Source organism: Gopherus evgoodei, unplaced genomic scaffold, assembly GCF_007399415.2.
Source record: "Gopherus evgoodei ecotype Sinaloan lineage unplaced genomic scaffold, rGopEvg1_v1.p scaffold_38_arrow_ctg1, whole genome shotgun sequence".
Lineage (NCBI taxonomy): Eukaryota > Metazoa > Chordata > Testudines > Testudinidae > Gopherus > Gopherus evgoodei.
The window spans coordinates 2,426,765-2,446,281 of NW_022060059.1; the positions used below are offsets into that span (position 1 = coordinate 2,426,765).

Consider the following 19,517-nt stretch of genomic DNA (forward strand, 5'->3'; position numbering starts at 1 on the left):
ATAACCTTTTTAAACACCCCTGTGAAGCCTTTTCAGGGAAAGCTTTGATAAGATTGGTTAAAAGAGGCACTTGGAAGCCCCAGTGAGCTAGACTTTCACACTCTTGCGCTACAGGCGTCAGAGATGGTTACAGTACGAGGCTAAGGAGCATGAGGTCACTGCGAAATTAAGTCCCTCTTTGATGCCCACAATTTAACAGGACCCTCCTCTTAGAGCAGATCATGGACTCTCCTCACTCAGAATGGAGCCAATTCCATGCCAGTTACAACACCTCACTATTTCCAACCCCCCCACCCTTCTTAGTAAAAGGAAATGAAGGCGTATCCTTTAGAGGAGACTTGAATAGAAACTTACCAAGCATATGCACCCTGATTCAGGGGGGACTGTGAGAACAATTTTATCCACTAAGGTTCTAGACTCCCATTCAGCTCCACATCTTATTATGAACTGTCCAAAATAATAAATATACAGCACCAATATAGCCACTTCCATGGAAAGTTCTCAAGCATGTTACAAAGATACAGTAGCAAATATATTACCACCATATATGACAGACTAGTGCATGTCCAGTAATAAAATGGGAACATATAAAGTCTGCAGGATGCAGTGGAATCGGGATAATCTGCAGGGCAATAGGTGTCTAAACAATTTAAGTGAAATAAACACAAATAGCAAAATCAACAACACAGGCAGCAAAACTACAAAGTAAGCCTGGAATGTTGATCTGCACTTAGAGCTCTAAAGCGTCTAGAAGTGTCAGGTCCAGGTCAGAACACAACTGGGCCCACTCAGGCTCGGGCCAGCGCTCCTTCTCTGGCCCATGGAGGGGCACCATGGTCACTAATATGCCCATTATAGCACTGCATGGAGCTGTTGCACACAGCTCCCACTGGAGCAACCTTACAGGTTTAGGGAGAAGGCTTGGGTTTGGCTGGGCTGGAAAACAACTTGGCCTCCTTGGGTTTGGGTTCAATTTGGGTGTAAAATTCGGCACGAGCACACCTGTATCTGCAATTACCCTTTACACACAGCCTGGTTTGCTCCCCAGTTCAGACTGAGCAGTACAGCCTCTCACACACAGTCAGCTTTCAAGGATCTGTCATTTACTTTTTATTTCAAATCAGCTTTTTGCTTAGTAGTTTAGTTCTTGCATGTACCTGTCAAGCTCCAAGTCAGATCCCTCCTCTGGCACTGCAGGGGCTGCTGGGTGTGGGTTCCCACTTGGTTTTGACACAGCTTTTGGTGTAGCAGATGGACTGTCATTCCTGCTGTTGGCAACAAGAAAGTGTCAAAGGCATAAAGTAACAAGGATCTTAAAAATCCATGATCACAAGCAGGAGACTAGATTTTCCAAGGTAAAACCCCCAATCCACACCCTCTATCTACAGTAGGTACTGGAATCTCATTTCAGTGTGGGTTCACCTAGAATGGTCCAGCTATGAGGAGAAAAAGCTAGAGTAGCTGTACAGGTATGGGGAGACCTCATGATGGAGGAAGAGTGGAGATGGCAGACAGCATGAGCTAGTTCCCTGGACTGCCACCTGAGCTTGTTTTAGTTCCTAACAAAGATTAAGACTGTGCTAATGGAGAGAACCAAAAACACTGTGGGTAAGAGCAGACACACAGTCATCTCAGGGCAAAGGAAGTGTTGACCTGTGTATTCTTAAGAGCTATGAAAACCATGAACAAATCAGGAGGCATTATTCAGTAGTGGCTAATGTACAAGACAGAGTCAGGAGATCTGAGCTCTCCACACAGCTCTGACAGCAATTTGCCATGTAGCCTTGGGCACGTCACTTTCACCTCTCCACTTCTCTGTCACTATTTCTATCTCAGGCCATGGCTACACTGGCGCTTTACAGCGCTGCAACTTTCACGCTCAGGGGTGTGAAAAAAACACCCCCTTGAGCGCTGCAAGATACAGCGCTGTAAAGCCTCAGTGTAAACAGTGCTGCAGCGCTCAGAGCGCGGCTCCCAGCGCTGCAAGCTACACCCGTAGAGGATGTGGAGTACGTGCAGCCGCTGCGACCACACTCAAAACTTTAAAGCGCTGCCGCAAGTGTAGCCATACCCTCATAGTAGCATTGGGAGGCTTCACTCATTAACCTCTGTAAAGTGCTCTGAGATCTTCAGACAGCAAATCCCATGGAAAGTCACAGTATAGCCAGAAGTTAATGCTTTTGGACTGAAGTTAATACTGTATTTCAGTTAGCAATGGACAGGCTGTAGACACACAGCTTCCAGTTTATCCTGAGATACCCAAAGATTCCCCAGCCCATTTGGATCACTTCAGGGGCACGTAGAATTACAAGAATCCCAAGGAAATGCAGCCATCAGACACACAATTCCAAACATGCTTCCATTTGACCTTTGAACTAAAAACATGCTGGCTGCAGAGAGATAGCCAACTGTAATGCAGAGCACAGTGAAGATTACAGCAATTTACACCTTAGCGGATTCTAACAAATACAGACTTCCTGCCTTTAGAGCTAGGATTGTCTGTCTGGAGTTTACCATCCACCAAAGTGGAAGGATTATAGTCAGAGGTAGGCTTTGTCTTCATAGCCTTTACTAAGAATGGTTTGCCTGGCATCTATGCTCTAGGCAGATATATGGCTATGAGTGGCAATCTCACCCAGCATTTGGCAGGTCAGTGACAGGGAGCTGTAGTCGGGCTGTCTGCTGGAGAGACTTTAGCTCTCTGGTCTCATCATCATCTTCATACTAGACATGCAAAATAGAAGTTACTGTATGCTGAGGAGGCTTTTATGTCGATTAAATACAATAAATCTGCAGTTGAAGGTTATGAGAGCTCAGCACCTCTCAGAATTAGGCCGTAGTTTTTAAAACAGTGAAGGATCAAATAATAAATGCATGTGGAGATTTGCAATCTCAGCCATATGCACCTTTCACACTGGGTTCACGACATACAAGTTATTGCTTGATCAGATTTGGTCTCACTGTCATTTATAATCTTTAAAGCATTTAACAGGTCTGAAGTCACAATGCAGCACTACAGCTGATGCTTTGCAAACAAAACTTAAGGTTCTCAAAGGCAAGTAAGGAGCTGTGGGGTTTAATTCCCATTGAAATAAATGGGGATTGTGTGGCTAAATCCCCTACTCAGTCTTGAAAATCACAACCACCAGTGAATTTATACACCCTCCTTCTGGGTGTTCACCCGTTTTAGGACTCTAATCAACTCCTGCTGAAGGGGATTTCAGTGGGACACCTCCCATTGATCAGGTGCTGCATGATATAGAAATCGAGCAGTAGTTTTAATTTTGGAGCTGCCCATCCTAAACCCTGTTGTCATATCAGTTCTACTTGACTCTGCCTGGCTGTGACCAAGTCCTCCTGAGGCATATGCTCTCTCTCTCACCACACCCCCCCCTGCACCCCTCACCTTGCCCCAGCCCACATCTTCTATGCTGCCTTTGCATCTTTTCAATGCAATTCCATTTTGCAAACGGATATCCCCTCATTCTGAGGGGTACTGGTGCCCCTCTTCCATTCCAGAGAGTAGGGGTCAGCAATGACAGCAGCAACACAACCATTTGCTTTAAAGGGGACACTTCTCCCCATCCCTGCACAGCAGAGTTAGGCAACATCGTAATCTCGCCTGGAATTTCAGGCAGGACCCATCTGTAGTTATTCTGGAACTGATGCTTTCTGCCACTATCATTCCCAGACGCCGAATCCGTGGCAAGTTGCTGTCCAGGTGGCATTTCATCCCTCCCATCATGCTGGTGAGAAGCTCTGAAAGGACAAGCAGCACATGGCAGAGTGAGCACAGCATCCCCAGCTGAGAGCCCAAATCTTTAGCTACACACTTCAACTACAGGCAGAAAGACAGACAAAGGCCTAGGGGTGGAGGCTGACACAGATTCTATACAGCAATTCTCTTTCTGCAGAGCTGTTTTCTTTCCCCATCATGTCAGGAAGATATGCAACAGGGCTAGGTTTTGAAGCCAAACACAATGGTACAAACACATCATACATCCTAGAACATTTGTTTTAATAAAAAAGAGTTTATCAAAATACCAAGAAAGTGTGTTAGGCCAAATTAATCCCAGGCATAAATCCAATGGCTTCAAAACTACTATGACAGATGAAATGGGCTGACTGTGTTATTATGGAAATTGCATCCATTCTGCTCAATTCAACAACCTGGAACTCACACAGGGAGGAATACTTCTCACCATGTGCCTGAGCTGTGACAGGTAATTAATTACCAGTGGCACATCTGAACCCATTGTTCAGAGTGGCAGCTGTCTTTCATCTCCCCAAATAGATTCTGACTGCTGATAGGTTGACCACTATTCACCAATAAAAGCTTACATCTCTCCAACTCAGCCAGTGAGAAATCTGATCATTCATTAACACAGCATAGTTTGTATCTATACAAGGCCAGGCTTTAACAGAAGAATCTTGAGTTGGCTGGGATGAAATAAAACTTGTTTTCGAATAAATAATAATAAATAGCACTTATGTTTTCAAAGAACTGCATGAAAGTTAATTCACCCTCTCAACAGCCACCTGGGTGTAGGTGAATCATCATTTATTATTTGTATTGTGGTAGCACCAGAGGCCTTAGTCCTGAACCCAGACCCCATTGTGCTGGGCACTGTTCAGACACAGAGCGAAAAAATGGTCCCTGCGATCAGACAAGAGGTAACAGGTTGATAAAGACAGACAGCCAGGGAGCACAAGCAAACAATGAGAGAGACCAGTCAGCATGATAGGCAGTGGTCTCAGCACACCAGCAGCCTGACTCAGTAACTGTCTATGCAATTTTGTTATTTAACAAATATTAATGTAATTTACAAAGAGGGAACAGAGAGGACTTATCCAAAGTCACATAGGGAGTGTAAGGGCTGGGAACAGAATCCAGGAGTGTCTGACAGCACTACTGCTCCAACAGGTCCCCAGAAGTTCTTTCAGCACCTGGTTCTGAACCTCCAGTGTCTGCTCTAACCACTAGGTAGCACTCCTTATCCTAAGCCAGACAGAACATAGCATGCTGAAGAGCAGCGCAATGAACAGCTCTTTCTCTGCCACACATACATCTAACGGGCTGAAATGAGTTAATCTACATTAGTTACTGGGTTTAACAGAACGAGTCGTCACACAATGAGTAGATTCACACAATCAAGGTTTCCTACTCTAAAACAGAACATCTCTCTTTTGCCTTGCTATTATGATATTATGCTATGATAATGTTCTATATTTTCACACCCCCATAACCCATATCTGAATTAAACCAGACTAGATTATGGTTTAGGAGGACGACGACAGTCTTGGCTAAGACTCAAGAATGGGCGTCCAAAGACCTGAGTTCCATTTCCTTCTCTGCCACAGATCCTCTCTCCAGGACCTTGAGAGACAGGGAGGATCTGACGCGCCCAACTGCTCCTTCTCAAAATCTATGCACCCTACCTCATCACAGAAATGTTCTGAAAATTAACCAATCAATTATTCAAAATGCTATGAGGTCTTCAAAAGAAGGTGCTACAGATGTTCCTATTGCTAGTCAGCATCTCCGACACTAAACTTTCATACTAGTGTTAACAAATTCTCTCACGTTTTCAGCAGCCTCCACAGAGTACAAATCCAAAGCTTTGTTTCAAAATAATTTTGCACTATAAATACTCACATTGCAGCAGGAATAGGTCACCTCATGATTTTTCAGACTTCAGAATTTGTGGCTTTCAGATACTGGGAGTTTAAGATAAGGTTCCACAGTGAAAAACGCACGGAGAAGAAATTGGTTAGGACTGATCCTCTAGACACTTACACACATAAGCAGCGTCACTCACATGAACAGCCTCACTGAATTCAGTGGGACTACTCAAATGATCAGAAAGCTTGGGTATGTGTTTGTTGGATCAGGCCTGCAGGATGTGGAGCCAATGGTTATGATTAGGGTCTTCAACGACAAAGGGCTAAAGATGGGAAAAGTTAGAATCCAGCGGAGGGAAGAAGACCTCTTTGTTCTCTCTGCTCCTTCCCTCCTCCCTCACCTTGTCCGTTGCTCTCTATTTCAGGCTCCTTCAGGTGGGAGAGGCAGATCAGGATGGCCTTGCTCACATACAGTTGTTGCTCAACTGGAGAGTGTTTCACAGCACTGCTGCTGCCCCAGGTCTCCAGGAGTTCTTTCAGCACCTGGTTCATAAGTTTACAACATTAGCTACATGGAGTGGGTCTGTGCTACATCTCTCACAAACACACGTCACACCCTCAACCAACCAGGTGGCCTAAGGATTACTCTATCCTGCACTCAGCATAATCAGTCCCTGTAAAGTGTGGTGGCCTCTTGCCCGGCTGCAGGGCTCCAGCTCTCCACTAAGAGAATTTCTGTGGCAAGGATCCTGAATTCCATGAAATACTGGTGCCACTGGCTGGAAATTCCATGTCAGCTCTGGGTAAATTAAATAATGGCGGTTTAAAATTCAACAGGACAATGACTAAAGCAGTCAGTGCAGAAAGACTGGGGTTATTGATTTTTACATTACATTCTATTTATTTTATGCTTACCCCAAAAAAAACTTCCAATGTGCTGAGACTTGAGCGGTATGGAGGTGAAGCCTCTCCTCCCCTTTGTGTACAGGGCAGAGGCGACAAATTTTTTGGTAGGGAAAGGAACTTTAACACCTAGTTCCCTAAACGAGTAATCAGCAGCCTCTCTGCTATCCACATTCTCCATCAAACACACAGGACTGATCTCTGATGCCCAACCTCTGAACATTCCAGTCACAGCCCAATGGAGGTCAGGCTGTCAAGGACATTGCTATATATTAACTGACCAAAATCACAGTTATGCAACTAAGTGAAAAGAAGGAAGTGGAACAAAACAGTCTAAGAGATAACAGCAGTTACAAGACGGGAAAACCAGTTCCCCCACATCACAGCAGAATTTCTCTGGATGAGAATAACCAGACATAGCTCCCTTCGGAGCCAATCACCAGTGCTTCATATGGTGATCAAAAATGTTTTAAAGCAGTAAGGGGTACTCCTTCACCACAGAATCGTAGCTCACTGCCTGAGTTGGCTAAAATTGTTTTAATGGATTTGCTACCGTCTGAAGGAAAACATTTTAAAAACACTTAAATCATAGAATCATAGAACTGGAAGGGACCTCAAGAGTGTGTGGTGTGTTGTAAACAAGACAGGAGAAGTCATTCTTCCACTCTACTCTGCGCCGGTTAGGCCTCAACTGGAGTATTGAGTCCAGTTCTGGACACCGCATTTCAAGAAAGATGTGGAGAAATTGGAGAGGATCTAGAGAAGGGCAACAAGAATGGTTAATGGTCTTGAGAACATGACCTATGAAGGAAGGCTGAAACAATTGGGTTTATTTAGTTTGGAAAAGAGAAGACTGAGAGGGGACATGATAGCAGTTTTCAGGTATCTAAAAGGGTGTCATCAGGAGGAGGGAGAAAACTTGTTCACCTTAGCCTCTAATGATAGAACAAGAAGCAATAGGCTTAAACTGCAGCAAGGGAGATTTAGGTTGGACATTAGGAAAAAGTTCCTAACTGTCAGGATAGTTAAACACTGGAATAAATTGCCTAGGGAGGTTGTGGAATCTCCATCTCTGGAGATATTTAAGAGTAGGTTAGATAAATGTCTATCCGGGATGGTCTAGACAGTATTTGGTCCTGCCATGAGGGCAGGGGACTGGACTCGATGACCTCTCGAGGTCCCTTCCAGTCCTAGAGTCTATAAGAGGTCATCGAGTCCAGTCCCCTGCACTCACAGGACTAAGTATTATCTAGACCAGGGATCTCAAACTCAAATCATCATGAGGGCCACATGAGGACTAGTACTGAGGGCCACATCACTGAAACTTTTTCATACAATACAAAAGTCATGGGGAATGATGGGCTAAGAGACATTGGCCGTGAGCATGCGCTGAACCTCACAGAAGGCAGCTAGCAGCACCTTTCAGCCTCAGGTCACAGCCCAGAACAGCAAGGGGCTGGGACACAGGTTTCGAATCTCCCCCCCACGACCCTCCTTGGGTCATCTCTCTGTTAGAACTTCCTTTGTGTGGAGCTGAGATGCCTTCTCCTCTCACTGAGACTAGTGGGATCTCAGGGTGCTTAGCAACTTTCAGAACAGACTCACAATGCACATGCATTGCAACGAAGCCCTGAAGCCAAGGGAATGACAGGTCTGATTCAAATCACGCCACAGATGCCCAAATAAACAACCCACTCTCCCAGACCGCTCCTAGTCAGTCCCCCCTCCGGGTCTTCCTGTGCATCCTGGCTACTGCTTATCTCTGCTAGACTGTAAGCTGTTTGAGGTCTTACCAGGCACACTGCTGGCACCTAATGAAAAAAGGGGTATTACCATAGTCAAAAGAGGTATCTAGTGACACTTCAGTACGTGCCCCGCCCCTACCCTGCCTCTTCCCACCCCTTCCTAGCCCCCATTCCAAACCCTTCCCCAAAGTCCCTGCCCCAATTCCGCCCCCACCCTGCCCCTATTCCAACCCCTTCCCCAAATCCCCACCCCAGCCCAGCCCCGACTCTTCTCTGCCTCCTCCCCTGAGCGTGGAGGTAGGCGGAGGAGTGGGGATGAGGAAATGCAGTCTGTGGGGTGCGTGTTTGAGACCCCTAATCTAGACCATCCCTGACAGGTGTTTGTCCAACCTGCTCTTAAAAATTCCCAATGATGGAGATTCCATAACCTCCCTAGGCAATTTATTCCAGTGCTTAACCACTCTGACAGTCCCGAAGTTTTTCTTAATGTCCAACCTAAACTGTCCTTGCTGCAATTTAAGCCCATTGCTTCTTGTCCTGTCCTCAAAGGTTAAGAACAATTTTTCTCCCTCTTCCTTGAAACAACCTTTTATGTACTTGAAAATGTATGTCCCCTCTCAGTCTTCTCTTCTCCAGACTAAACAAACGCAGTTTTTTCAATCTTCCCTCATAGGTCATGTTTTCTAGACCTTTAAACATTTTTGTTGATCTTCTCTGGACTTTCTCCAATTTGTCCACTTCTTTCCTGAAATGTGGTGCCCAGAACTGGACACAATACTCCAGCTGTGGCCTAATCAATGAGAAGTAGAGCAGAAGAATTACTTCTCTTGTCTTGCTTACAATACTCCTGCTAATACATGAACTAAAAAGAAGAGCTAAGAGGAGTTTAAGTATAAGAAGGGCTTATTAGAAACACTAAGAAAATTATTTTTAGCCTTTCATTTGGTGGCTTCCCAATCAGACCCCCGAGTGAGTTCTCTGCTGTTGTGCCCTGGAAAATGAGGATGATCTTACAGTCAGAGCGTAGGGCTGGGTCTGAGGACTCCTGGGTTCTACTTCCAACTGTCATTGACTCGCTCTCTTTGGAAAGTCACTTCAAATCACTTCTCCCCCAAATCTATAATCTATAAAATGGGATTGATAAAACTAACCTACCTCACAGGGGAGTTGTGAGGCTTGGGGATCCACAGATGTGAGATGCTACAGAAGTACAATGTATCATTAGAAGCTCTGGGAGGACCGTAGCCTGTTTAAGTGGGACGGCAACTCTTCCTTCATTTTGAGCCACATTTCCTTCCTTTTCTATTCCCCCTACCCTCTCAGCGTTCCGTGGTGGCCATCTTACTACTTTTCTAGAGATGAGATAGGAGGACTTCTCTGCTACACTTTGAATGAGGCGATGCAGCTCTGCCCAGGACCACTATGGGGGCATTCTTTATCACCCCATTCACACAGGTGACCCTCATTATCAGCTTCATCAAACAACCAGAAGCATCACAGATACTGAGACAAAATGAGAGTTCAGGAGAAAAAATTCAAACCTAAATATATATCATTGAAGGTACCTAACTTACTTTGATCAATAAGGAACGGCGAAGGCTGTCTAGGGCCAGGTATCCAAGGAGGTTCTGCAGCACTGCAGTCTACAATGAAAAGAATAAGATTAGTTATACTGAGCAGAAAGTTATCAACCAGCAAGGACTTTACACACTCACACTCTCTCCCCTTCTACCTCACCCCTCATTCCGAGTGATTTGATCAGAATGGTCAGGGAAAGACTGTGCAGAGTTTATGCAAACCCACAGCGCTCCTAGGAAAATTAGTTAGAGCATGTTGTTCTGCCTGGCTATTTCAGTGCTCAAATTATTTCAGATCACACAGTTTCAGTAATATCTATGGCACCAAAGAGAGGGTTCCTTCTAGTAAAAACCCCACTGAACCAACCCATGCACAGCAAGTCTTATTTAAAATATTGCTCCTACTATTAAATAAAAGGAACGTGAAGTCGGGGAACCTTGTCCTTCCCTTCACTAAAGTCTTGTGCCTCTCTCCCACACACAATCTAATTAATGCTCAAGATGCTCCAGAACATAATGCAGAACACAATCTTCACATTCTACACCCTCATGGGCTCTAGTGCTCACCCACTGCCCTGTTTCACTTCCACATGATTTCTCTCCAACCTCTGAGAGCACAGATACTTCCAAATCAAACTCCTGAGCTGCTCCAGTGCACTTCTCCTCCCTGTCCTCTTGGGGGAAGGTCACACTTGCTCCCAGCCTCTCCCCCTGGATTCTAAATGGGATCAGAGCCTCTAGCTCCCCAGACTACCAATGTCACATGCAAATCCCCCCTTGGTTCTGTGGAGAAAAGGCGACAACACTGCTGATCACCACAGATTGACCTACAAGGCACAATACAAGCCTGGTGTCTTGAAAGGAACCACCTGGTCTGCCTTACTGGACAGGGAGAAGGTATAGCTATCTTCAGCTGAGGCCCAAGTATTTGTGAGGAGTATGGAATCTGGGGAACGGCTTCAGAATAAAGCCCACGAACAGAGACCTGGAGCTTACCAGGACAAGAATTCAGCACTTTGAAAAACATTGGCCTTCCTAACAGCTAGGAGGGCTTACATTCCCCATATTGACACAGCAGAGCCCTTACCACACAGCTGTACTGCAGGAGTAGTAGTTTCTGGGTCACCACAAACTGAGCCTTCTTGTTTTTCACAACCAGATTCCCCAGTAATCGTGACAAGACATCCGCCCTAGCAAGACAGGTCAGCAGCAAACTATCAGGGATCCATTTATCTGAACTGCTTCAGGCTGATTTCAATCAGATCATGATTTTGTAAGTGGCTGCCCATTTGCAATATAATCAAAAGTCATAGCTTCCATGCAGTGCTACCACACAACTACAAAAGTGATTAATGTAGCAATATGATCTAGTGCTGTTTGAAATGGTGTTGAAGGACTACCAGTGAAGGAATCCCCAGCTATTCCAGTCCCAACCTTTCCCAGGAAGTAACAACAGGTGAAATGATGGTGCACAGGCCAAGATCCTTCAAGAAATAATGTACTGGTGTTCATACACCTCAGGGAATTCAGAGTCAAAAAAATAAAAATTATTTGCAGAATTTTAAAATATTGTGCACAATTCTGCAAATTTTGTCAATAACTAAATGTGGCTCCAGAATGGCAGTGGGGAGCACAGGCCACTGGCTGCACTAAGATGGGAGATCACCCTGAAGCCCCCACCTCTTCCAGTACAGGCACTCAGCAGCGAGGCTGCATCTGATCCTGACACAGTGCAAGTGCTGGGCCTGCCCCAGAACACCTCAGCACCCTGCCCCTCTGTGCCAGGTGCACCAGGTATGGCTGGGCAGGCTCAGCCCAGCAGGATCTAAGTGTCGAGGGATCCAGGTATGTGGTGAGAGGTTTCTGTGTGCGGTAATCTGGATGCGGGTAGCTCAGTGGGAGATCTGGATGCACCAGAGCTCGCTGGGGAGTTCAGGGGCAATAGGACTCTGCAGGGGATCCAGGTGATGGTGGTTGGGCTCAGTAGCAGGGTCTAGGTATGGCAAAATGGGACCTGGCTGGGGGGGGGGTGGATTCCAGGTGCAAATGGTTGGGGGTCAGTGGGGTGGGGGCTTATTGGACGGGTCCAGGTGTAGGAAGGTAGGGCTTGTCAGGGTGAGGGTTCAATGGGCCTGCTTAATGGGGGATCATTAGCTGCTGCCTTAGGGACACCACATGCCAGGCTTCTGCTTCCCCCCTTGCTTCCCTCATCCCCTTCTTCTCCATCCCTCTCCCCTCACTCCCACATCCCTCTCCCCCTGACCTATTCCACCCCCCTTCCTTCCCCACTGCCTTTTCCCACCACCCCCCTTTACCCTGCCCCACTGTGGGCACTCACTGTTCCACAGAAAATAGGAAGGTTCCGAGCACACAGAAGGGGAGCGCAACTGGCACTAGGACCCAGCAGGTTGTGTTCCGCGGCAGAGTCAGCGGAGCCCCAGACACAGCCGAGCTGGGCAGCTCTGCATTTGCAGAACTGGGGGTGGTGGCAGTGCCATGTAACCCCATATGTCCCGGCATGTAACCCCATGTGCCCCCCATGCCTCACTTTTGTTTGGGGAGCAATCTCCCCCACAAAAAACTACATACATGACCATCAGCTTCCCTTTGCTTTCCTGCTGTTTCTGCAGGAAAAAGCAGGAAATCTGTGGGGAGGCTGTTTTCTGCAGGCACACAGTCCCACAGAATTCCCCCCGGAGTAAGGTGTAGCTAGAACAAAAACTTCCCTCTCCCCCAAATCTTGATTTCTTACCCTGGTGCTTTCTGAATAAAGCCGCAAACTACTGCTTCTATCCAACGATCTGGCACACACTCGACCAGTCGCCAGCAAATCCTCTGCCAGATGCAGTCCACCTTGGTGAGATCCATTAGGCGTGGCACCAACACATTCAGAATTTCTTCTTTATTGAGAAAGAACAAAAGGAAGCTCATTGATTACAGGCAGCTGGGGCAATAGCCCACTGCATAGTCCATGTGGATAGTTTGCAAAATCAAGCTGCTTATAGAGAGATAAACATGAAGACAATGCCTTTTCCAACACAAGTTTGCGCCCAATGATTCAGCACCTACAACACACAATTCTTCTCACAGGTATGCCCTGCCTGCAAGTTCACCTGGGCTTTCACTTGTAGCCCTAGTAGCTGTGACACTGGCAGACCAGGTGTCAGCTCATACCAAGGCACAGAGGTCTCCACTGAACACTGATAAATACATAGCTGGAATCAGTCTGGTTCACCTGTGGTTTGTATTGTTCAAATAAGTATTAGAATTATAAAAACGTGTTCAGTGTTTAGACTATGAAATGATTGTAAGTTGCTGCATGCATTAATCTCATTTATAACATCTATGTGCCATATTATAAGGTAAAAGTGTTTGCTCTGTAACTGTAAATCACAAGACAGAAAAGAAGCATTAAGAAGCGTGAAATACTAGTTTCCCCACAGAAACATTATCTTCTTCCCAACACCAGACAAATTATTGTGGAACATCAGAGGACAAAATACTTTGTTAATTGCTCCCCTGGCCCAACCCCTCATGAAGAGGAGACATGCAAGTGAATTGCTCCCAACAGCTGAATTTGCAACTTGAAGCAGAAAGGGGGGGGGGGCCCTAACAAGAAGGAACTGTATCTTTTATGCTGCTTGGGCTTTGAGGGGCAAGGATTACTAAGCATAAGCAAAAGATATCCAGGGCTTGGCCGGGGTTAGCCCCAAAAAGACATATAGATCTTGCTTATTACAGAAGCTTCTATTACTTTTTGAAACTTGAGATTGGAACTCATTTGTGTGTATATACATTTATCTCTTTTAAACCTTGTAAATAACTCTCTTATTTCCTTTTTCTAGTTAATTTTTAGATATAGTCAATCCTCTAATAAACTAAGAGTTGTTTTTGCTGTGAGACCTAAGGAGAAATCTTTGGGACTGGGAGTAACCTGAATATTGTTGTGATTTTTGGTGTAAGGAACCATCTATCACAAAGGAAGGCCTTCCTGAGTGACAAGATAGATCATAGTACCCAAGAGGACTATCTGTGGCTCCATGTTAAGGCTGTTATAGTACTTGAGGAGTTTACACTTGATCATTGGCTGGTAAAATCTAAGTATAGAACTCACAACTAATTTGGGGTTTGTACCCTGCTTCTTAACAGTCTGCCCTGAGGTTGGTACCCACACACTCTTGAGCCATTGCAGGACAGCTTGACAGTAGCTTCCAGGAATCCCTTGTTGAAGTAGGAGATTGGAACGCCTTCCTTAACTTCCCCATCTGTTACATGCTACTGCACATGAGCAGCAGCCTTCACCTGCTCCAAAATGCTAAGTGAAACCAAAATGAAGGATCATCATATTCACAGCTGTTATCTAGGGGCTGCGATTTTTAACTCATTGGTGTTTACAATGCATTTTCACAACCTCAGATGGAAGGTACTAGGGAAGTAAAATGCCCAGCACAGCAGGGCTCCTGGAAGACTAGCGTTCTCATTGACTCTTGGGAGAAGGAGAATGGAACACACTCAGATCAGCCACGGAGAGAGAGAGAGAGAGCTAACAGACACACAGCTGGGATGCCTCAGAAAGGAGAGAAGGCCATGTCTACAAACTGTAGGCAACATCCCAGGCCATGAATGAATGTACCCTCAACCTCCTTCTTTTAGTGACCACCCTATGACAATCACGGTTCCTTGTTAATGTAATTCTATCATATACTTTAGCCCAAAACCATGTTACAAGGCACTCACCTCGTCTCCCATGCACACATACCTTCCCCAGCACTTGAGACACGAAGGAGATAGAACAGTCCAAGCCACCTGTGGTATAATGAGACGCATATTTAATGAAACACTTAGATTGCCAGCCATCAACATCTTCCTAGAGGCGGATTATCAGGATACCTCCCCTTGTACGGTTTCACTCTCTCAGTGCAGCAGTAGTTGGTCTGCAGTCTCACCTCTCAATGAGTCAGAGATCCTCTGCAACACTTGGATGATTTCAGTAGCCAGCAGAGGGAAATAGTTTTGTGGGAAGAATATAGGCAGGTTATTCCCCTGCAGCTTGTTGCACAAGTGGTCAGGCAGACACACAACCTTGTTGAGGAGCGTCTCTTGAAATGTGGGTAAACCAGCCTGTGCCTGCTGATGACAGACCTCCCACATCAGAGCTGACATGCCTCCCGTCTGCAGAAACTGTTCCAGGATGCTAATAACCTTCATCAGGCGAAAGCCGGGACTGGAAAGAAATAAGAATGCCCCCTCCCCTTTTAATTAATGAGGAAGAAGACACACAAATGAGAATTATAGAACTGGAAGGAACCTTGAGAAGTCATCCACTTCAGTCCCCTGTACTCATGGCAGAACTAATTATCTAGACCATTCCTGCTCTTAAAAATCTCCAGTGACGGAGTGGCAATCATGCCACTTTCTGCTGTGATCCCATCAATCACACACAGTGCCACAATGCACCAGAATGTAATTTAAGATTAGCAGTGAAATAACACTCTATCCCTACAGCTCCTTCTGCCTGTGACTCTCACTGCACTTTACACGCATTAACGAATTCAGCCTCACTACCCCCATGGGAGGTGTGGAAAAAGTATAATTTCCCCATTTGCAAAACAGGGAAAAATGAAGCACCGAGAGCTGAAATGACCGTCTCAAGGCAACACAGTAAGTCAATGGCAGAGCTGGGAACAGAAGTAAGGTCTCCTGGCTCCCTTGTGTTTTAACCACATTATAATCTTTCTAACAAGGTAGTTATATGCCTTTTACCCTTGGTCCCTGAATCGTGGCCAGGATGTCCAAGCCAGAAATCATCAGGGCCATCCTAAACATTCCCCTTTTATGCTTTGATGGGAAAAGACCTCTCTATGCTCACAGCTGAGCCTGGGGATTTGATTACAATGCACTTATTCTTTCACATCATTACAACTATTCCAATGTGTAGTATAGGCAGGCCAGTGCCCATACTCAACACCCAGATTAAAGCATGGGAAATGACCTCAGAGTTAGCACTATTCATGGACAAGGCTACAAACAGGTCTTTTCTCCACTAAACTGAAGCCATGTTTACCAGATCATGACTAGGTTGGAATTCTAGTGTGAAGGGGCCATCACATGTTTACAAGCTTTTACTGCTAAAAAATATGGGGCTGAAGCCAGGCTTACCCCGTAGAAATGATGGAGTCCAGCAGAACCAGAAAGACTTGGTCAGCTGGCCCTTCCAAGAAAAAGCTATCCCATAATTCCTTCTGCTGATCAGAGGTAAGAAGTTCTATCCAATCTGGACTCAGGATACTGACAAGACCTCGCAGAAAGGCAGAAAAATGCACACGGGTAAATTCTTCCCTCTCCTTCAGGGGGGCTTGGTTTTCAGTTCCACCTAGGTAGCACTTAATTGTGCCAAGCGCCTCTGAGATCTGGACTCCATTCCTGGAAGAGGAAAGGATGTTGATAGCTTCTCGGACCGCATGTCCGACTTCAAAGGGCTCGGGATCCATTCAGTAAAGTCACGTCTGGAACTGATCAAACAAAGGAGAAAATGAAGCAGAGAATGATGGTGCCCCAACACCTGGCTACTGTGATCCCTCTGAAAGAGCACTCTGTTTAGCCTGCAGACAAGATGAGTCTGGGAGTCTCAGCCGAGCCACTAGTGGGTGTTTCCCCTCATCACAAAACTCCCACATAAACTGGCAGGCCTGCAGGCCTCTGCTCAGCACTGGAAGATTATTAGTTTATTATTATTATAATTTATTTGTATTGCAGTAGCACTTCAGAGAAGAGCCTTGCAAATTCAATATCCGCGAACCATTTATGCGAATTGGATGCACATGTATCCACACGGAGCTCTACTTAAGATCCCCTGTAATGTACCAGGGCTCATGATTTGACTGAGATCAGAGCCCCATGGCACTAGGTGCTGTACACACAAATGGAGCCTCAGAATGCTACGTGTTGTTTGCACAGGAGCTGAGATCAGGGTCTTGTGGAGCTAGGTGTTGTACACAAACACATAGGGCCTGAGGACATTAGGCACAGTGCATACACACATATGGTCTCAGAGTGCTAGGTGGTGTGCACACACACAGGGGCTGACCAAGATCTGGGCTCCAATGTGCTAGGCCTTTACACACACACACGACCTCAGAGCACAAGGAACCCATTTTCCTGCCCCCAACCCACATCCTAAGGGTGCAGATGCTGTGCACACAGGGCCTGTGTCATTGCACACGCATACCTACAGGCCCACCACTGCACACACACACTGGGGCCCACGGCACTAGATGCTGTACATACGCTAGGTGCTGCGCACGCTCACACACACACACACACACACACACACACACGGGGGTAGGGGGAGACCAGCGTTAAGCGCTGCACACACTGGGCACACAGGCGCGCGCACACCGTGAGGGGCGGTCCCGCTCCCAGGCGCTCGCAGCCCGCCTACCCCGCTCTGCAGTGGCGCCGGCCGGGGTCCGTGGAGGGCAGGGGCAGGAACGGGGCCAGCAGAACCCAGGCCCAGCGCGAGGCTCGAGTGGGGGCAGGGCGCCGCGATGTGTCTCTCCCCCCCCCCTTTACAGACTCACCCTACCGGCCCGCGCGCTCTTCCCGCCGACACCTTCTCGCTCTGTCACCCAGCCTAAGATTCGCCACACACCCTACCTCGAATCCACGCCTGTCGAATCTACTGAGCCGGCGCCGCAGGCAATGGTTGAAATGCCCCGTCTTAAAGAGACAGTAACACATGTGACGGGGGAACGTCTGCTCCTCCCAGCCCCAGAGCTGTCGGTGTTCCCACTCCATGCAGGGCTGGATTAACCTTTTGTGGGCCCAGCGCCAAACGTTGATGGGCCCCCATGAGGACAATGCAGCATGGCACGGAGAGTGAGCGGCCCCACTCTGCCCAGCCCGCTGCAAGGACACTATTTACAAACCAGCCATTACCCGACCCACAATGTCCTGCCCAGCCCTGTGCTGCCAGCGTGCCCCTTCCCCTCGGGGGTAGGCCTATGCCACGCCCCAGAGCCGCCCCCCACCTAACACTGGAACAGCCCTCCAATTCCCTATGGCCAGAGCTCCCACCCTCTATGCCTAGTGCCACCTCAAGACCTTGCCACAAATGCCTGCCCAGGGCCCCCCACCCACAGCCCCACAAGTGCCCAGCTCCCCACACAGAACCACAACTCCCTATTGTCCCAACACACAGATCTTCCCTGCCCCATCACCACTCCCCTGCTCCAGACACCGACTCCCCCACACCCTGCCTCCCAGCCCTGCTGAGAGGCAACTGTCTGCCAAGCTGAGCTGCCAGTGCAGGGAATTGCTTCAGTCCCTCGGGAGTGGTGCTATCAGCCAGGCCAGGGCCTGCCCCAGCCAGGCTCCCTCAGGACCCACTTGCCTGGAGGAGCCCAGTCAAGCCCTCCACACTCTCCCCTTAATTGGCCAACGCTGGCCAGGCTTCTGGACCAGTCCCAGGCAGCTCAGCTCCAGGGAGACAGGTGGGGCCTCACAGGTGGTGGGAAGCAGAGACTGCCCAGAGCCACCGGTGCACTGGGCTCTGGTCAGAGGAGGAGCCTTCAGCAGGCAGGCCAAGAAGAGCGGGGCGGGGGGGGGGGGGGGGACGGACGAGACAGCAGGATCTCAGGGCACAGTGCAAGCGGAACAGGCTAGGACCCCTTCTGACAATGGGCCTAACTCCATGGCACCATTGTTAACCCGACACTGCCTCCACACACTCACTATTCACCCCACATGGGGGTCTCCTCCACCCCACTCCGACCCTGTGGTATCTCCTGACCAAAGCCAAGTCCCGAGAGTTTACAGCGGCGCTACTAGGAAGCTTGTTCAAGGCATGTCACAGCATCCGGGCTGGGGGGGCATGCTGATCTTGGCCCCAGGACTGGAAAAGGCAAAGGTGTAATAAGCAACATGCAGACTAGCCCAGAATGGGCCCCTGGGATTTCTTTATTCTTAGCAACTCTGCTGCAGGGGGCAGTACCCATGGTGGAAAGGTGCTAGCCTGAGGCTGTATGTGTACATGCCTTATGTGGATGGGTTGTATTAGCTGGGCTACATCGTGTAGCATGTGATCTGGATCGGAATCTGCATGCTTACACCTGTTGCCACTTGGTCAGGGCTGCAGTGTGTTCTTGGATTTCCATCTCTTAGCTGCAAAGGAGATATTGTGGTGCCTGTTCCTGCCTCTTTACACTGCTCTTCTTCCTGGGCTCCTGTCCCACACCACCGTGGCTCTTAATGCAGCACCTTGGAGCAGGCTGTCACCCAGCATCAGGTGTATTTGACTCCCTCCCACATTTGTCTAGAGCAGTTAGTGGGATGTGACAACATACAGAATGAGACTGTCCCCCACACTTTTTTTTTTTTGCTTATTTTTTGCAAATTTAGGTTTTTACTGAATGTCATTGGCTTGTCAGCTCGATTGATCTTTAGCCACAAAAAGCCCTCCAATACTGCCCTGCTGACTGTCTCTCACTGCTGTCTTGGCAGGAAGCAAAGGGAAGAGTATGGGTCTCACTATAGACTCTGACCCATAGTAGCAGAAATTCAGGAGTTGCATCAGCCTCTTTTGAAACTAGTACAACTATGCTGGGAGGAATCTCTGATCAAGCGTTCCAGACTGTAGCTGAAGCAGCAGGGGAGTAGAAGGGAAGAAAAA

General features: G+C 47.5%; 1 protein-coding gene across 7 annotated transcripts in view; it reads right to left on the reverse strand.

Moving 5' to 3' along the window:
- Positions 1-17,514, reverse strand: part of TELO2 (telomere maintenance 2) — a 43,644-nt gene extending 26,130 nt beyond the window's left edge. For 2 of the 7 annotated variants that reach the window (XM_030545686.1, XM_030545682.1), the window contains exons 1-11: positions 17,289-17,419; positions 16,007-16,359; positions 14,794-15,071; positions 14,585-14,653; positions 12,600-12,747; positions 10,935-11,037; positions 9,845-9,913; positions 6,024-6,165; positions 3,623-3,759; positions 2,636-2,724; positions 1,158-1,268 (exon numbers count right to left, since the gene is read on the reverse strand). In XM_030545686.1, coding sequence (XP_030401546.1) covers positions 1,158-1,268; positions 2,636-2,724; positions 3,623-3,759; positions 6,024-6,165; positions 9,845-9,913; positions 10,935-11,037; positions 12,600-12,747; positions 14,585-14,653; positions 14,794-15,071; positions 16,007-16,338 — 1,478 coding nt within the window. In that variant the 5' untranslated portion in view covers positions 16,339-16,359; positions 17,289-17,419. The other 5 variants (XM_030545683.1, XM_030545685.1, XM_030545684.1 and 2 more) reach the window with 5 other exon arrangements.
- Between the last annotated feature and the right edge of the window lie 2,003 nt (positions 17,515-19,517).